This window comes from Sprattus sprattus (genome assembly GCF_963457725.1).
Source record: "Sprattus sprattus genome assembly, chromosome: 17".
Classification (NCBI taxonomy): Eukaryota; Metazoa; Chordata; class Actinopteri; order Clupeiformes; family Clupeidae; genus Sprattus; species Sprattus sprattus.
This window is the reverse complement of record NC_137915.1, coordinates 16950865-16968095: the sequence shown is the minus strand read 5'-3', so window position 1 is coordinate 16968095 and position 17231 is coordinate 16950865. Positions and strand designations below refer to the sequence as shown.

Here is a 17231-nt window from a genome sequence, read left to right as displayed (position 1 = left end):
TCTACACAGCTAAAACTTTTTTCCAGTAAACCATTCTCTCTAGAACCCTCATGCTGTGTACAGATCCCCTAGTTCTATAAAGATACACAGAACCTTTTAACAGCAAAAAAACATTGAACAAGCACTCACGACTAGAAAAAAACATGTTATACTCTGACCCTTTTTTTCAAACGGCGAATCACATTGACCCACAGTAGAGGAGGTTGGGGGACTGGTACAGTATTGGGGCCACACAATAACCTTCACTGCTAGTGATTGACTCAGCCCGGTGCCAGGATAGAAAAAGCCACAGGCCTCGTCCAAAAATAGCCGTTTGGCAGCGCCATCCCTTGAAGATGGCTGGGATGACAGGGTCAGCTGTTGCCAGAATGGGAGCAATCGGAGGCCCAGTGACACACAGAGGGAGAGAGATAGAGAGAGGGGAGAGACACATATAGCCTCCCCTTGCTACTGTGCGGGAACAGGGCAGGGGCTCTCCAATGATAGCAACAGTGTCACAGTCGAGTCAAGTCTAGTCGAGTTGAGCTGAACCATGCGCAAGAACGGTCAATGAGTAGCAGACTTCCCTTTGCCTCGGTGAGTGTGTGTTTGGTTTTTATTACAGCATTGTAAGGACAAGCTTTAAGTAAACATTAACAAGGTTGACACTTTTGGTCACATTCATACAGTGTGGGAACATATTAGAACGTTGCAAGAACAATAACAATAATAATGACAGATGATGTTTTATAGTCTGTCCACCAAATACGACAGATTCCTACTTATAGTGACAGATCTAGATATAAGATGTTATTGGTCTTGAGAAGTCATGAGTCATGGTCATGAGACTAATACTATTTTTGTTTTGTTTTAACAAATGCTAATAACATCAAACTATAATCACTTCATATAGGCAATGCGAGATACCTGGCTGATCATCAATTCTTTTTCTTCACACTTACAGTTCATATGGTACATATACATGTTCACTGGACTGAAAAACTCGATTCTGCTGTTAGAATCTGACAGATAGACAGACAGACAGACAGACAGACAGACAAGAGACAACAGACACCAAGAGCACTCAGGATTCACAGTTAATTACTAAAATCACCTGAAGAAAGACATCCAGATGGACAATCCTGAAATCAAAGAGCACAAACCTGTCTGGGATTGCCATACCTCTCTCCCCCGTAGTCATTTGTCTGTGCTGAAGGTTGTGTCCACCACCTTCCAGATGGGGCGTTTAAAAAGGCACTATTTGAAGGACTCAATGCAGCTAATGTATAAATAGAGGATGTCATAAGATATAAGTACAGGATGTATAATGTATTAATAGAAGATGTTATAATGCATTATTAGAGGTTGTAATAACGTATTAGTAGAGGAAGTAATCATTAGAGGAGCCAGGAGTCAACAACAAAGTATTTTTTCTACATTTTTAACAAGTGCTTGGAGTTCTGTATGGCATTGGAGGTTTGACTATAGTCCCCCCCTGGGACTGCCAATGCCAGAAGTAATATGGGGTATCTGGCCTTCATATCAGAGTCATCAAAACAAGGGCCTGCTTCTGTCTAATAATCCTCCAGTTCTGCTTGCACCAACAATAGCTAACAGTGTATTGTTCATGTTTGTAGGCCCACAGCATGCATGATAGTTTTATTTTTACAGCTGTAATTTTGGTTATATGATAAAATATATGATATATATATATCATAATATATGTGATTGAATATTCGATTGTTCATGAACATATTACAAATATAATTGACTTCCGAATGTGCCATAGGTGTATAATCAGTAAATCCTGCATGGAATTTGTGACACGAGGGTGTAAATCTGGGACCAACCCAATTCTCTAGCTTGTGACTGCTCTGTTCAAAACTTGCATCTAAAAAATGCTATTTAAAAGGAGCTGTTGATGCTACATGCCCACAATGTGCTCAAATTCACATAACAGTTACAGAGGTGCTTGGTCATCGTTCACAAAACATGAATGCCACTATTGGAATCTCTCTGTTACTTTGTGTTCTACTTGCCAGTGTTCAATGTCATCAAGGTTTTCATAACATTGTGTTATATTTATATTACCTTGCACCTCTAAGTGGACATGGATAGTGGTATTCAGTCACATAACACGTCCTTTAAATACTCTAGCCGGTAGAGAATGAGACAGCTGTTGTTGTGCTTGATACGATTCCTTAAGGCAGAAAACTAGCAGATACTAGAGATAGTTCCAGCAGCTGAGTAGGTTAAAGGTTAAACTAGCAAACTCCTATTAGCAACTCTGATTTAGTAATGCTAACTGCTATCATTTCAACAGTCATTTGGATCACAGTATGCTACACTATCCAGAGCAATAGCATAAAGATTACTATGAATGTGGATCAGCCTGTAAAAGCTCTGCATTGATTTTCACAGGCATACAGAGGCGCAGGTGTTTGTAGTTTGAACTAGTACTGTATGATTTATGGCAGTGTTTTATGGGTGATTGCAGAAGAGAAGAGGAGATCTATTGCAGACTTCAGGGACAGTGACTTTGTCTACAGACAGGAGAAATCGACCATTTCCGTCAAAGCCATGTCTGCACTCTTTCAGTCGAAAGTGGAAACTGCAGAAACCTCAGGAAATCACCTGAAACAGGTTGGTTGACAAACATAAGTATACACACACATGATTATATAAACATAACTATGCACACACATGATAATATAAACACAAGTATGCACAACCATGATAATATAAATATTGGGTGAAGCAAGCTGGTCACTGACAGATTTAACAACATCAATGTGTAGAGTATTCACTAGTCTTTAAGATCAGCGCATGCCTTCACTTTGCATGAGTTTGAAACCAAGTGGTCACCACATTAAGAGAAGCACATATGCAGTTCCTGGGCAGTTGCGCAGCCCATACAACACACAACAGATATGACCCTATTATATGAAACTGTTTCAACACTGGTTATAAATCATAACCTGACACAGGCCAGTAAAATAAATAAGTGCACCCAGTACGAATTTTGAAAGCATCTAACAATATTTTGAACTTTGAAAGCAACTAAGGATAAATGTGATTTAAATGCAGGCTGGACTGTGGCTGATACTAGAATTCATGAAGATTAGCATAAACTAATGGCTAAATCTGCTCGTGATTCATGTGCAACTTGTCTTTCTAGCTGATTATACCGTCAGCATAATCAGATTTAGTTTGTAAAGTCAAGAGTAGGTTTGCCATGGATAACGATGTTGGCAGCATTACAGCATAACAACTCAATTTTTTTCAGGAAATGGATTCATTAAACCCATCTGGAAAAAGACCAAAAGCAATTAAGGTAAGACAAATGTTGTGCTGTTCATTTTAGCATGAAGTAAACAAATGCAGGTACACTGCCTGTTTGGTGAGTTTTTATTCAAATGTAATGCATGAAATGGACCTTGTACTGCTGTTTCTTAAGGAAGCACAGAAGCACTGAGCGTGCAAATATGCCTTGCTTTTTTGGATACTAATACACAAGGCCAAAGTACTGTATGTGTAACCTGTGTCATGAAAAGCCCAGTCCCCATGTGGACACTCAAACTCACAACCTTAAGTCTGGACGGTGAGTGTGCCACAAGGGGTAAATGAATGGGTACTATACCCGTCAGTTGCTAGGGCATTTTGTAGGGCAACAAAGACTGAGGTTTACACACGGCAGAGCTCTGAACCAACTGGTTTCCATGATACACACTATCACTCAAAGAGGAATTCTGTAGTTTGTTCGTTTCATGCTTTAATCCAGGGGCTCTTTAATCTCCAGGGTTTACTGCAGAGTTCATGGTGGGCTGGAGCACTTAGAGAAAGCATCAAAGACATGGATACGTTTTGAGTCAAAGTCGCTCATCCAATGTGTAAATATTTTTTCCATGATGAATGTTAAATCACTCTATGTGTAGCTCCTCCTTATAATACGTGTCAATTGGAAAACAAGTTATTTTTGTATTGGTGTCTTAAAGAGAAATGCATACACTGGCACAAGATGAAAAACGATAAATAGTAATGTATTGCACTTGGTTAAACTAAATGATAATTTCTCAAACCACTGACTCGGTATGACCCGCTGGTGAATATTTGGCTGAAGCTGGGTCACAGATTTGATGGGCCAAATCAAGACCTCCTCAGACAACTTTTGACAACTTGGCTTTAAAACACAGACACACAGAGACAATCACGCAACAGTACTGTCTATAGGATTACTAATGGACTTGGGTGGTTAACCTACTACCTGAAGCATGAAGCATGTTGTCTCTCAGGTATTTAACACTGCATTTTCACCTAGAATTTCACAAATGCGACTTTAAGAAGGCAAACATAACATGTTTGTGTTTTGAACTTTTCCTTCAAGATGTCAGAAGATCCCCAATCTTTCAAAAATGACGTTACAGAGTCACACCTGACAGGCAATCCATCAAAGCGTGCTGCGAAACAACCCCAGGCTAAGTGTGCAAACTTGACCCAAGCTCCCACGCGCCCGTGCCTCTCACCCACCCAGCCCTCTAAAGAGGAATTCTCTGCATTATACCAGCAGCGCCAGAAATGTGAGCTAAAACGTCTCTTGAAGCACACTTGCCCTGAGCTGGGGAGCCTGGATGGGGTGGTGGACGAGGAGCTTGCAGAAGTCTCGGGGCCTGAGTGCACAGCTGTGGACACAGGATACCAGGGAGAGGTCCTGTCGAGGCGATGGATATTTGAGAACTGTGCTCTCGACAACATTGGGGACCCTGATGACTCGAAAACATACTTAGAGGGAGAGGGGTGGGCCCCGGGGGAAGAGAAGAAAAAGGTGCCTCCCAGGGTTGCGCAATCCATGGCAAGACCTCAGCCCGAGAATTCTGGAACTACATCATTCCAAATGGAATGTTCTCTAAACCAAACACAGTCATATCCTCAATTGTCATCAGAAATCATTTCAAAAGATCAAACAGAGGGCAATGTTGGGGAGGAAACCATGGTTAGAGCTGATGTTCGTTCTACACGCATGATGTTTGAGTCTCAGAAAATCCCTAAACACACGGACAGCCCTCAGAATGTCTCAACGATTAAGGTAGTTGTCTCAGAAGAGGAAAGGGGAGCAGTTAAAAAACAAATGAAAGTTTTTAATTCAAACAAAAAGACAAAACCAGCACTGGAAACACAAATGGTTGACCACACGGCTGAAAGTTCTGCAAATGCACAGGAAGATGACACTGAGGTGTACATGGGGATCTCAAAGGTTAAAGATCTCTTTGAGAGAAAATCATCTGGTCAAATAGGCTCCAGTGTTATGGGCAAAGAGAACACAGGATTTGTTGCTGGCAAATACTTTGAAAAAGCCAATTGGAAAGAGAGAGAGAAAATACTAAGCGGGCAAATCTCTTTGCAGAACAGTTTGGCCACACAAGAGAGTATCACTGCTCAAGAGGAAATACAAAAGGCCAACGTAAAGGACAGAGCCCACCTCTTTGAATCCATACCATTTCACCAAATTAACTGTATAGAAGGAGCTAACACAACAGATATGAGCATGAATGAAAGGCTAAGCTCTCTCTATCACTTCAACGTCATTCACTCACATGGAACCATAGTTGAGTCTATTGAGGCTGGGGCTGTCAAAAAAGCCACGTTTGACTTTACTTCTGGGAGATGTCCAGAGATCCAGATGGAGGAGGTCATTACTGGGAATATAAAGAATACTCTGCTCCAGATTTTACCCAGGGCACACCTGACATCCTGTGTAAAGTTCATAAAGGAAGACGAACAGGGAAATGTAGAGGTCAAGAGTATAGACGTGCCTGTCCATCAGCTTCCATTTACCGCACACCAAGATAGAGAATACAGAACAGTCAATCTGGTTCAGGTAGTTGAGGATCTTCTCAACATAGATAGCTCTTCGAAGAAGGGCATTATTATCCAAGAGGCTTCCCATGAAGGCACTCAAGTGTCCGTCTACTCTCTCTTCAGTCATGAGGAACTAGACATGAAGAGACTTCAACCACAGCAAGAGGAGAACATGGAGATTAGCACCCCTGAGGAGACTGAGGAAGAAGTAAAAGGAGATGTTAAAGGAACAATTAGAAGCCTTCTGGCCAGTTTCCAGGAGAAAATAGTTTCTGGCGCAAGCAGAGTTGAAGAAGGTGAGCGAGGAAATGTGAAACTGTTCAGCAACTGTATTGAGAAGGGAGATTTGGAATACCTTAAGAGCCTGCAGAAAGCACCATCTGAAGAGGAACTGAACTCACCCTCTGAGGAGGCAAAGGGTCCCGTTATGGAGGAGAATGTCTCAGAGATTGTACCAGGCAATGTGAAGAGCATCAAAAATATTTTCTCCTGTCAAGCTGATATGCACAACCCTAATTATTCTCGTGGCATAAAGAACGAGACATTACACAGAGCAAGCGTTTCAGCCTCGAACACTGCAATAAAATGTCCACCTGATGAAACCAAACACAAGAACGCTACAGATGAGGGCTGCTACTCAATGCCATGTGGAAAAATATCTGATGTTCCGTTGCGGGACCCACCGGTTATCAAAACGAGCACACCTACTACATGTGATGAAAACCAAGACAAAGGGATAATCCAGCAAGAAAAGTGGGTGGATTCAGTAGAGGATGATCTTTGCAATCTTCAGGCAGCCATTTTAAGTCTTCAACAAGCCACAATGGAGGCAAAAGCACTTCAGCATAGCATTCAAGAGAAACAAGAGGCAAGAGTGAAACAGGAAAAGACCCACATAACAGAGAGGGACAGTTCAATGGACCAGGAAAATGTCTTGCCTTCTGAGCCACAGCAGAAAGACAGCAGTTTCCCAGTTAGCCCAAATAGCTTCCCAGTTCAAGACAAGTACACATCTTCACCAGATAGCCATTCTCAAAGGGTGGTTATCATTGGAGAGAGGCAAAGAACCCCACAGGAAACTAACACTTTTGAACACCAAGCCGAAGACAGATGGAAAATGTGTGAGACCTTAGGGGACAACGGCATGGCAGCGATTAAAGAGGGTAATCTGCAGGAAACTATCCAGTCCTTACAGGACAGCTCAAGTAAGCGTCCAGAGGTGGAGGAGGAGGAGGAGGAAAAAGGAGGAAATTGTAAAAGGTAACATCCAGGCAGCGCTCAAGTCTTTGGGCCAGTCTAGTGTTAATGTTACCCAGGGAGATTTCAGAGCTGCAATGATTTACAGGAATGCAGGAAAGTCATATGAGCTTAGAAAACAAACAGTGCAAATGGCGAGTGTAGTTAAACACAATGACGAGTTAGTGACCCAACCTGATGATAGTAAAATAGTGACCCCACCTGATAACAGTAACTCAACTCCCACTGCGTCGGCCCCATTGGACCAGCAGGTGGCTGTCTTAGCATCAAATGAAGCTTCTGCAGTAGTTTCCCATTCAAACCAATGTAAGACGGAACCATCTGCAGGCTTAAACACCAAAGGACAACATTGTCCTACATCAAAGACTCCTAAGAAGAAGGTTAGAAAACGAACAGTGCAAATGGAGAGTGTAGTTAAACACAATGACGAGTTAGTGACCCCACCTGATGATAGTAAAATAGTGACCCCACCTATTGATAGTAAAATAGTGACCCCACCTGATGATAGTAAAATAGTGACCCTGCCTGATGATAGTAAATTAGTGACCCCACCTGATAACAGTAACTCAACTCCCACTGCGTCGGCTCCATTGGACCAGCAGGTGGCTGTCTTAGAATCAAATGAAGCTTCTGCAGTAGTTTCCCATTCAAACCAATGTAAGACGGAACCATCTGCAGGCTTAAACACCAAAGGACAACATTGTCCTACATCAAAGACTCCTAAGAAGAAGGTTAGAAAACGAACAGTGCAAATGGAGAGTGTAGTTAAACACAATGACGAGTTAGTGACCCCACCTGATGATAGTAAAATAGTGACCCCACCTATTGATAGTAAAATAGTGACCCCACCTGTAGATAGTAAAATAGTGACCCCACCTATTGATAGTAAAATAGTAACCCCACCTGATGATAGTCAAATAGTGACCCTGCCTGATGATAGTAAATTAGTGACCCCACCTGATAACAGTAACTCAACTCCCGCTGCGTCGGCCCCATTGGACCAGCAGGTGGCTGTCTTAGCATCAAATGAAGCTTCTGCAGTAGTTTCCCATTCAAACCAATGTAAGACGGAACCATCTGCAGGCTTAAACACCAAAGGACAACATTGTCCTACATCAAAGACTCCTAAGAAGAAGGTTAGAAAACGAACAGTGCAAATGGAAAGTGTAGTTAAACACAATGACGAGTTAGTGACCCCACCTGATGATAGTAAAATAGTGACCCCACCTGATGATAATAAAATAGTGACCCAACCTGATGATAGTAAAATAGTGACCCAACCTGATGATAGTAAAATAGTGACCCCACCTGATGATAGTAAAATAGTGACCCCACCTATTGATAGTAAAATAGTGACCCTACCTGATGATAGTAAATTAGTGACCCTGCCTGATAACAGCAACTCAACTCCCACTGCGTCGGCTCCATTGGACCAGCAGGTGGCTGTCTTAGAATCAAATGAAGCTTCTGCAGTAGTTTCCCATTCAAACCAATGTAAAACGGAACCATCTGCAGGCTTAAACACCAAAGGACAACATCATCCTACATCAAAGACTCCTAAGAAGAAGGGTAAGAAGCCTCCTGGGCCAAGACCCGCGATTCCTCCTAAACCTGATCACCTGAAAACAAAATCTGCTGCCGATAAGGGAAGCGTGTCTTCATTAAATATCGAAAAGCATGAAGAAAAACGAGCAGTGGCAGAAACCTGCAAAGAACTTGAAACTAAGAAAAAGCTAGAGTCAGAACCTATGTCTTACAAAGCTGCCCTTTGTAAGGGTATAATGACATGCCCAGATGGCAGGGACATTACACACCATGAAAGCACAGGCACACCAGATACCCATCAGTGTGACACTACTGAAAGAAAGAGATCAGACAGGTTAGAGCAGGGTGAAGGTGTAAAACAGGCAGACTGTGAGGGGGAAAAGAAACATCACGTCATCAGCAATAGCCCAGAGGAAGCCTCTGTCTCCCAGCAAGAAGCACAGACAGCCAATAGTTCTCAAACGGGATTACAGGTTTCCTCTACTATTTCGCAAGCTAGCAATGAGTTTGTGTCAGGATTTCAAGCGGAGCTGAAGAAATTTGCTCCACCTGAAAAGAATGTGAGCAAAAAAAGCAGACCTGTCAAGCCCAAGCGGATGAAAACGGCTAAGGACAATGTCATGAATACAACACAATTGTCTACGTCGCAGCAATGTAACAGTGCTATGCCAGCCTGCTGTCCTGAATCCTATATGGTTACAGATGATGGACAGAAACCTGAAGAATGCAAAGTCGTAATGAGGGAAAAGAAAGTGAAGAAAGAGAGTGAGCAAGAAAGAATGCAAAGGCTGTCAGTTCACAGGGATGAGATCATGCGAGGGAATGAGACAGCAGCGATGGAGATTTTTGACAATCTGCGCAAAAAAGAGGAGCTGAAAATCATCCTGTCAAAGGTTGAGGAGATTGAGGAGGACACAAGTGAAGTAGATGTGAAGGCTTTGAGGACAATTTTTGAGAATGTTCCAGACTGGATTAGAATTAAACCAAAGAAGATCAAACCAAAACAGGCCAAGACTGATCTTAGAGAGGAGAAGTGTGAGTCTCCATCAAAAGGACCAGAGGTGTCCTCCATGGCCCTGGCATTTGGTGACCTTGAGAAAGCAAGCGTTGAGATTTTGAATTTGAAAGAGCAAACCCTGGCGAAACTTGTTGACATTGAGGAAGCCATTCGAAAAGCTCTCCTCTCTGTTTCCACATTGAAGTCCGAGTCAGACATCGCTGGGCTATCTGGTTTGTTCAAGGAGTCTATGGCATCAGCACAGGCATCTCCTTCCTTCAGTAATATCCAAAAGATCAGTATAGGCTCCAGTAAATCACAAAAGGCCCAGAGGGGAAAGAAGCAAGCTGCACAGGTGAACCAAAGCTCCAGATCATCTGGTCAGAAAGAGGGCAAACAGGTACCAAAACTTGAGATTCCAGCTGTCAAACACAGAGCCGCTTCGCCATCCTCTCCCTCCTTTATCTCCATAGAGTCAGGAGTGAGAAAGGAGTCAGACCCTCCTAGTCCCTCTCAGTTACCAACAAGCAGTATTCAGCAGCGTAGTCCACAGTCAGAGAGATTCCAGTCTACAAAGGATCTTATGATTAACACTGGCAGAACAGAGGAGAGTAATAAGAACGAATGCCAATACATAACCAAGGCTCTTAGTCTCATGGACAACCCTTTCAATCAATGTCACGTCAATGTGCTTGAGGTACAAACAGTGCCCAAGGGAGAAAGTGGGAATAAAATGATCAAAGAAGAACACAAGAAAACAGACTGCTTTGGAAACAGATATTACTCCTCAAAGACCTCCACGGCGGTGACGTCTCAGCCTGAGATCACCACGTCATCCAGGAGCCAGACAGTAACCAGCCCAACCAGATCTGAAGTTGTGACATATCCCAAAGTAAACTTACCGGCCTTCAGAGAGGACAGGCCTCCATTGTAAAGATGTTATTACAGAGAGAGGGGAATGGAAATGAGACGGAGATCAGCCTGAGGGAGAGGCAGTCACGGGGCTGGGGTGCCTTATTACAGTACACTAGCTCCAGACTTGTCCAAACACTGTAGTGCGATGGCATTTGTTTATTTTTTATTTTCATTTTTTTTTTTACATTTATACCATTTCATATTTGTGTCTTTCTTCATCTCTCCTTCAGATTTTTTTTGTTTGTGCCTCATTTTTTGCTGAAATAATAAAAATTGATTGTGAGTCAAATGGATTCTTCTTTTTCTGTATCTGTTGCTTTGTGCAATTTACTTTCTTATCTGATATCAAATTCATTTTTAAAATACCTAAATATAAATAATAGGACCAGACAACATCATAGAACTACATCATGAACTGGCGTTAAATATAAATTAGAAACAGTAATGCATGCTTTGAAAAGTGAATTCTAGGAGACATTTAAGTTAATAAAGACACTTTTGTGGCAGCAGGTTAGAACTAGAAGGCAGGAATGCAGTACCATTAAACGTTGCATATCATATGGGGTGCAATCAGCCTCTGTGTCATCACAACTCATAACTAAAACAATGTCACTACAGTTTCAACCCACCGCACAGGACAAGTGCTCCGTGTGTCTGAAGCCCGTCTATCCCATGGAGAGGATGGTGACAGACAAATTCATATTTCACAAAAATTGCTTCTGTTGCAAACACTGCAGAAAGAAGCTGAGGTGAGAATATGTCACTAATCTGAGAGGGACAGGGAATGCATGCATATTGAATCACCACAATGACATTTTTTGCACGTCAAATTTCCATGAAAAGACTCTCAGATTCAAAAATGAAGGAAAGATTTTTCTAATTCTATTTATTTTTAATCAGTTTCTTTGAAAATTTGTGACTGATTTAATATAAATTTTATATTTATGTTTATGTTAATCACTTAATGAGTGAAGATTTTCACTGGGTCAGGATTTGTGCTTGCAAATCACAAAAGTTTATATTGTTGTGCATCAAAAGCATCAAACTAATTTAATCAAATCAGTAATTTTTTTTATTTAAATTAAATTTGTTCCATTAGGAAATCACATGTAAAAGTTAATCTTCACTTTATGAGTGAAGATTTTCACAGGGTCAGGATTTGTGTTTGCAAATCACAAAAGTTTATATTGTTGTGCATCAAAAGCATCAAACAAATGTAATCAAATCAGTCATTTTTAAATATAAATTAATTTTTTCCATTAGGACATTTTTTGAACTGCAACTATGTGTTTTTGTTTCATCTCAGCATTGGCAACTATGCGCCTCTTTATGGAGAGTTTTACTGCGTGTTTCACTACCAGCAGTTATTCAAAAGGAAAGGCAACTATGATGAGGGCTTTGGCCGTCCTCAGCACAAGGACCGCTGGCTTCAATACACTGTCAATGGCACAGATGACATATAGAGTAGTAGGGTATGAAAATCAAAAGTGGTGCTCAAAAGTGATTTTGAAGTTCTGTTTTTTTTCCAGATCTTTATATTTTAAATGTGTTTGTACATTTGAAAGATCAATCAATAAATATAAATGTCAGTGTATGATGATTAACTGAGAGATAAACACTAACATCATTAGTCTAGTTACATTTGAATTGATATGATAAAAAGGGACCGTCTATTTTGTGTATTTGTGCCACACTCTGTGAGAACTCAATGTATAAAGATTACTATACTAATTGCTGACAAACGTGAGTATATTTTCACTAGCCTTATACTTCAAACTCTAAAATGTTTGTGAAAAGTAATTTAATGCATTTATATTAACTATGACCACTGCTGCAGCGCAGTTCTGTCATATAGTGTTTGTCAAAGTGTTTTTTTCTTCGACAATATACTTAGACTTCACAGACAAGGCTGATGTATATTCTTGCCTTCAACTAATAATCCAACATTTAATAAATACATGTACATTTCTCAAATCTTTGTCAATAAATTCCAAGTACAGTTATACAAATAAGCTCATATTGTTCCTTATGTATAAATGTACTTTTGACAAAATGTTTATATTTAATACAATTCACAAATTGTGTCACAAATGTTATCACAAATACATTTCACAGAAAGTCACACTTACACCTCAGGTCACACAGGTCACAGCACCACAGAACGAAAGTCACAGGTATTGCATCACACCCTTTCAGTGTACAGCCACCATATCCACAAACTATAATTCTTTAAATCTTCACTCAGAATAAGAAACGTTTTAGTCTATTTTTGTCAGAAACGTTAGGATTCAAGATAACACACAGAAAATACATAATAAAATATAATTACCACATAAGCCTATTGGTTGCAGGGGCCCTAAAAACCTGCACCAAGTAAGCCCCGCTGCTCCAGGTTTGACCCTTAAAGGCCCCTAGCAATACACAAAGGGATACATGGGCCCTCAGCCTGAATGCAAGTGGTCTAGAGGTCGTCTGATCTTGTGGCGTCGTTAGGTCTGATCACTTGGGGCTATATAGCCCCTAATATTTTAATCTTAACCGGAGAATTTTCGCCCTGTAAATTGTGGTGCTTATAGAAAAAAAAAACAGACAGACTGTGTAGCAGAATGGAACTTGATTAGCAGCGTCAGAAGGAGGGGTTGGCATAATCAAGTGCTGCACATTAAATTCAACATTTTAAACCTGTAAATTCAACCTTGGATTTGAGCAATATTTACATCACTGTTATGTTAAATTGGACAAGTTTGTTCAGTAAATGTAACATTTTAAGCCTGGTTATTTAACATTGAACTTTAGCTATATTTACATCACTGCTATGCTACACTGTAAAACAAATCCTGTTGTTTTTACTGGAAAAAACTGGCAGACTGCCCGAATAATTCAGTAGATAATACTGACAAACCGTAACCATCTTCCAAGAGCAATATGTATCTTTAACAGTTTATAATGTATATATTACATTGTAAACCAGTACTTTTAACATTGGATTTATGCTGATTTTGCATGACCATTATGCTATAAAACCAGATTTTTCAGTAAAATGTACATCCAGTTGATGTCAATCCCCTTCAATTTCACTGAGAAATATGCAAACAACATTATTTAACTGCTTAAGTCTCATTATAACACTATTATTCAACTGTTTTATCATGCAGATCCCCTAAAAAGTTCTTTATAATATAAGACATTTTAATGTATTAATAACAGTTGGGAACAGGGCCTTAACTGAAGGGTGCAGCAGGTGTGGTTAAACCTGGGCCCACGGTTCTTGGGGGCCCGTAGACATGTTATGTCTAAATTGAAGCCATCACCCTCTTATACTGCGTCTGACAGAAGTCTATGACTCCAGTTTCTGCAGCATAAATACAGAGAAGAACTGGTAATGCATTCAGGAGAGTTTGTAATGCTAGCTATAGACTTGAAAAGGTAAACATACTGTATCTCCATCATGGTAGGTATTATTTGTGGTAAAAATAGTAACAATCTATAACAAAATGATATGCTTCTTACGGTGCAAACCCATGCCAGCGACGCGACGCGATGTGACCGAATTCCATCGCTTTGAGTGGGCGTGGTGTAGCGTGTGGAAATAGCATACAGTCCTACAATTTTCAAACCGTCAAAGACGACACCAAACAATCTCATTGGCCGCTGCCGGGAAAAATCGCTCCTCATTTGCATAAGTTTCAACATGTTCGAATTTTCATCGATCGCGTCGCTCAGATCGCTCATCTACGTCACAATGGACTGGCTCCCGTTGAAATGCATTGGGTTTAGAAATCGCGTCGCTCACAACGGTGGCATGGGTTTGCACCGTTACATACTCTATAGAAACTATTAAAAAAAGATTCAATGAAATGAACAAGTTCTTATATTCTTTGGTATTTTTGTCATATAAAGATTTGCAATGATTTCTGGGTAATATGTACAGTGGTGGCCAAAATTATTAGAACACCTTACAGATCTGAGAATATTGACCTTTTTTTTGTCTCCGAAACATTATTTAATTTCATAATGTAAATGAAACATGCAGATGGTTGTTCTGAGCACAACAAATATCAGATGAAGTGATTCCTACTGTTTTTATCCACTTTTAACTCTAATATTTGGTAAGCCCACCTTTGGCAGCAATTACAGCAGCACATCTCTCTGGCAATATATTTCTTGAGAACTTCAACACTAATGTTATCCGATGCCTTCTGCAACTCAAGCCAAAGGCTTTCCTTTGAATGTACACTAGATCTGTCCAGTTTATTTTCCAACTCGCCCCAAATTTGCTTGATGGGTTTGAGGTTCGGACTTTGAGGGGGCCGGTCCATAATTTTCAATGTTCCAGAAGATTCCTTCTGCCACAGGTCGTACTGGCAATAGTTACAACAATGTTTAGGGTCCTTGTCCTCTTGGAAAATAAATCCAGGCCCATTAACGCCACTCCCAGAAGGTACTCCATGCCTCACCAGAATGTTATGGTATACTTTCTTATCCATGATGCCATCAATTTCGCCAAAGTCATCTGTTCCTGAGGATTAAATGGCACCCCACACCATAATACTACCCCCTCTTAGTCTAACTGTTGGCTAGAGACACTCATTTTTATATCCCACCCCCTCACTTTGTTAAACATACACTCTTCCCTTGTTGCCAAACTATTCAAACCTGGACTCATCAGTCCCCAACACTTTATACCAATCTTTCTTTGTCCATTTCTTGTTCTTTTGCAAATTTCAGGCGTTTCACTCTATTTTTCTCTTTCAGTAATGTTTCTGTGCTGCTATTCTGCCAAAAAGTTATTTTTCTCACAGGTTCCGACGCACAGTTCTTGGGAACACTATTGAACCATTAGTCATTGTGGTGTTGATCTCGTCACCAATTCTCGTGAAGTCTTTCTTCATTCCTTAAGACTGAGAATTATGAGATGCTTCACTTCACACAGTTTATTTTTTCAGCCTCTCCCATTTCTTGGGAACACTATTGAACCATTAGTCATTGTGGTGTTGATCTCATCACCAATTCTCGTGAAGTCTTTCTTCAGTCCTTAAGACTGAGAATTCTGAGATGCTTCACTTCTCCACACATTTTTTCAGCCTCTCCCATTTCGGTTCTGGTGGCATGGCGGTCTAAAGTGTATTTTACAGTGCTTAGACTGAATGTCAAGTCCTTGGCTATGCGGCTACAGTCAGCATCAAAAAGGGCCTTTATTCGAACCTGTTGCTCACTCATTAGCTCATTCTTCACCTTAGCCATGTTCAAAGAGCAACATTTGCTTTAAGACTGCCTCTAGAGGCTTTGAATCTAAAACAATAGGTGGTGTGGCCTCAGTGACAAAACCCTTATGTTACCAATCACTTAATGCGGAAGATAGGCCTTGTACATTCAAAAGAATCACAGAGCTGCATCACCAGACTCTTCCATCACCATCAATTTAACCACGACCACACCTGACAATGATAAAACAAGTAATTTGGCTTCTTCTGTGAAGGAACATGATTGTGTGACATTGACAGTGAAATAGGCCTAGTTTGTTTTTGTACGGAAATTGACCTTAATCTATTTATGATAGCTCTATTCTATGGTTTATAGAGCATAATGATGACTTTGTAGGTATTTCATTAGTTTTAAGGGTATTTTAATGGCCAATTCAACAAAAACAACTGAAACCTCTTAAATATGCCTAGTGTTCTAACAATTTTGGCCACCACTGTATGTTGTTGTCCGGTGATGAGACAATATGATATAGCTAGTTTAGGCGCAAAATCTGAATGTCAAGACCGACATGTTGACTGTACACAGCAGGCCTGCAAGCCGAAACGATGCCTTTCAAATATAAAAGTGGTGATGCATGATTGCTTTTTCAATGGACAGGATAGCCAGACAATTCAGCCTCTCCTACTCCTCAGGTAGGTCTTAATGAGTTTCAATTTGGAAAAGGGTCGCTCTGCTGTTGCCACTGTCAGCAAATTGAGAGACTAGCTATATTGTACCGTCTCGTCACATGAACAAACATACATATTACCCAGCAATCATTGCAAATCTGAAAATGACAAAAATACCAAAGAAAATAATAACTTTTTCATTTCATTTAATGTTTTTTTTAAAGTTTCTATAGTGTATGTAAGTTACGCATATCATTTCTGTTATTTTTCCCACAAATAATACCCACCATGATCGAGAAAACTTTACCTTTTCAAGGGATTATATAACATATGCCACCTTGCAACAGGGAATATCAGTTCTTCACTGGACACAACTGAAATTTACTGGTTTACAATGTTATGTTATGTGAAGATGGTTACGGTTTGGCCATATTTTTTACAGAATTATTCTGGCAACTCAGCTGCCAGATTTTTCCTGTAAAAACAACAACAAAGAAATACTTTAAAATTAACAGTTGTATTTTAACACCACCATGTTGTAATTCAAACTGCATTGCATTGCTTCTTGTAATACAGTTTTTCATCCTGAAAATTACAGCCATATGTCGTTTCTAAAAAGAAATATGCATAATCTTACTTTAAAATTAACATTTATATTTCGTTAAGTATTTTAACACCACCAGGTTGTAATTTAAACTGCATTGCTTTGCTTCTTGTATTACAGTTTTTCTTCGTGTAATTTACACCCATATAAAAAAATATGCATATTCTTACTTTAAAATGAACAGTTATATTCCGTTTAGTATTGT

General features: G+C 40.2%; 1 protein-coding gene across 1 annotated transcript; it reads left to right on the top strand.

The window, feature by feature from the left end:
• The first annotated feature begins 445 nt into the window (after positions 1–445).
• LOC308377978 (uncharacterized protein) lies at positions 446–7240 on the top strand. The gene is made up of 4 exons (XM_080854765.1): positions 446–576; positions 2477–2622; positions 3266–3313; positions 4364–7240. The coding sequence occupies exons 2-4, from the start codon at positions 2560–2562 to the stop codon at positions 7097–7099; spliced, it is 2847 nt and encodes a 948-aa protein (XP_080710891.1). The 5' UTR covers positions 446–576; positions 2477–2559; the 3' UTR covers positions 7100–7240.
• The last annotated feature ends 9991 nt before the right edge of the window (positions 7241–17231 follow it).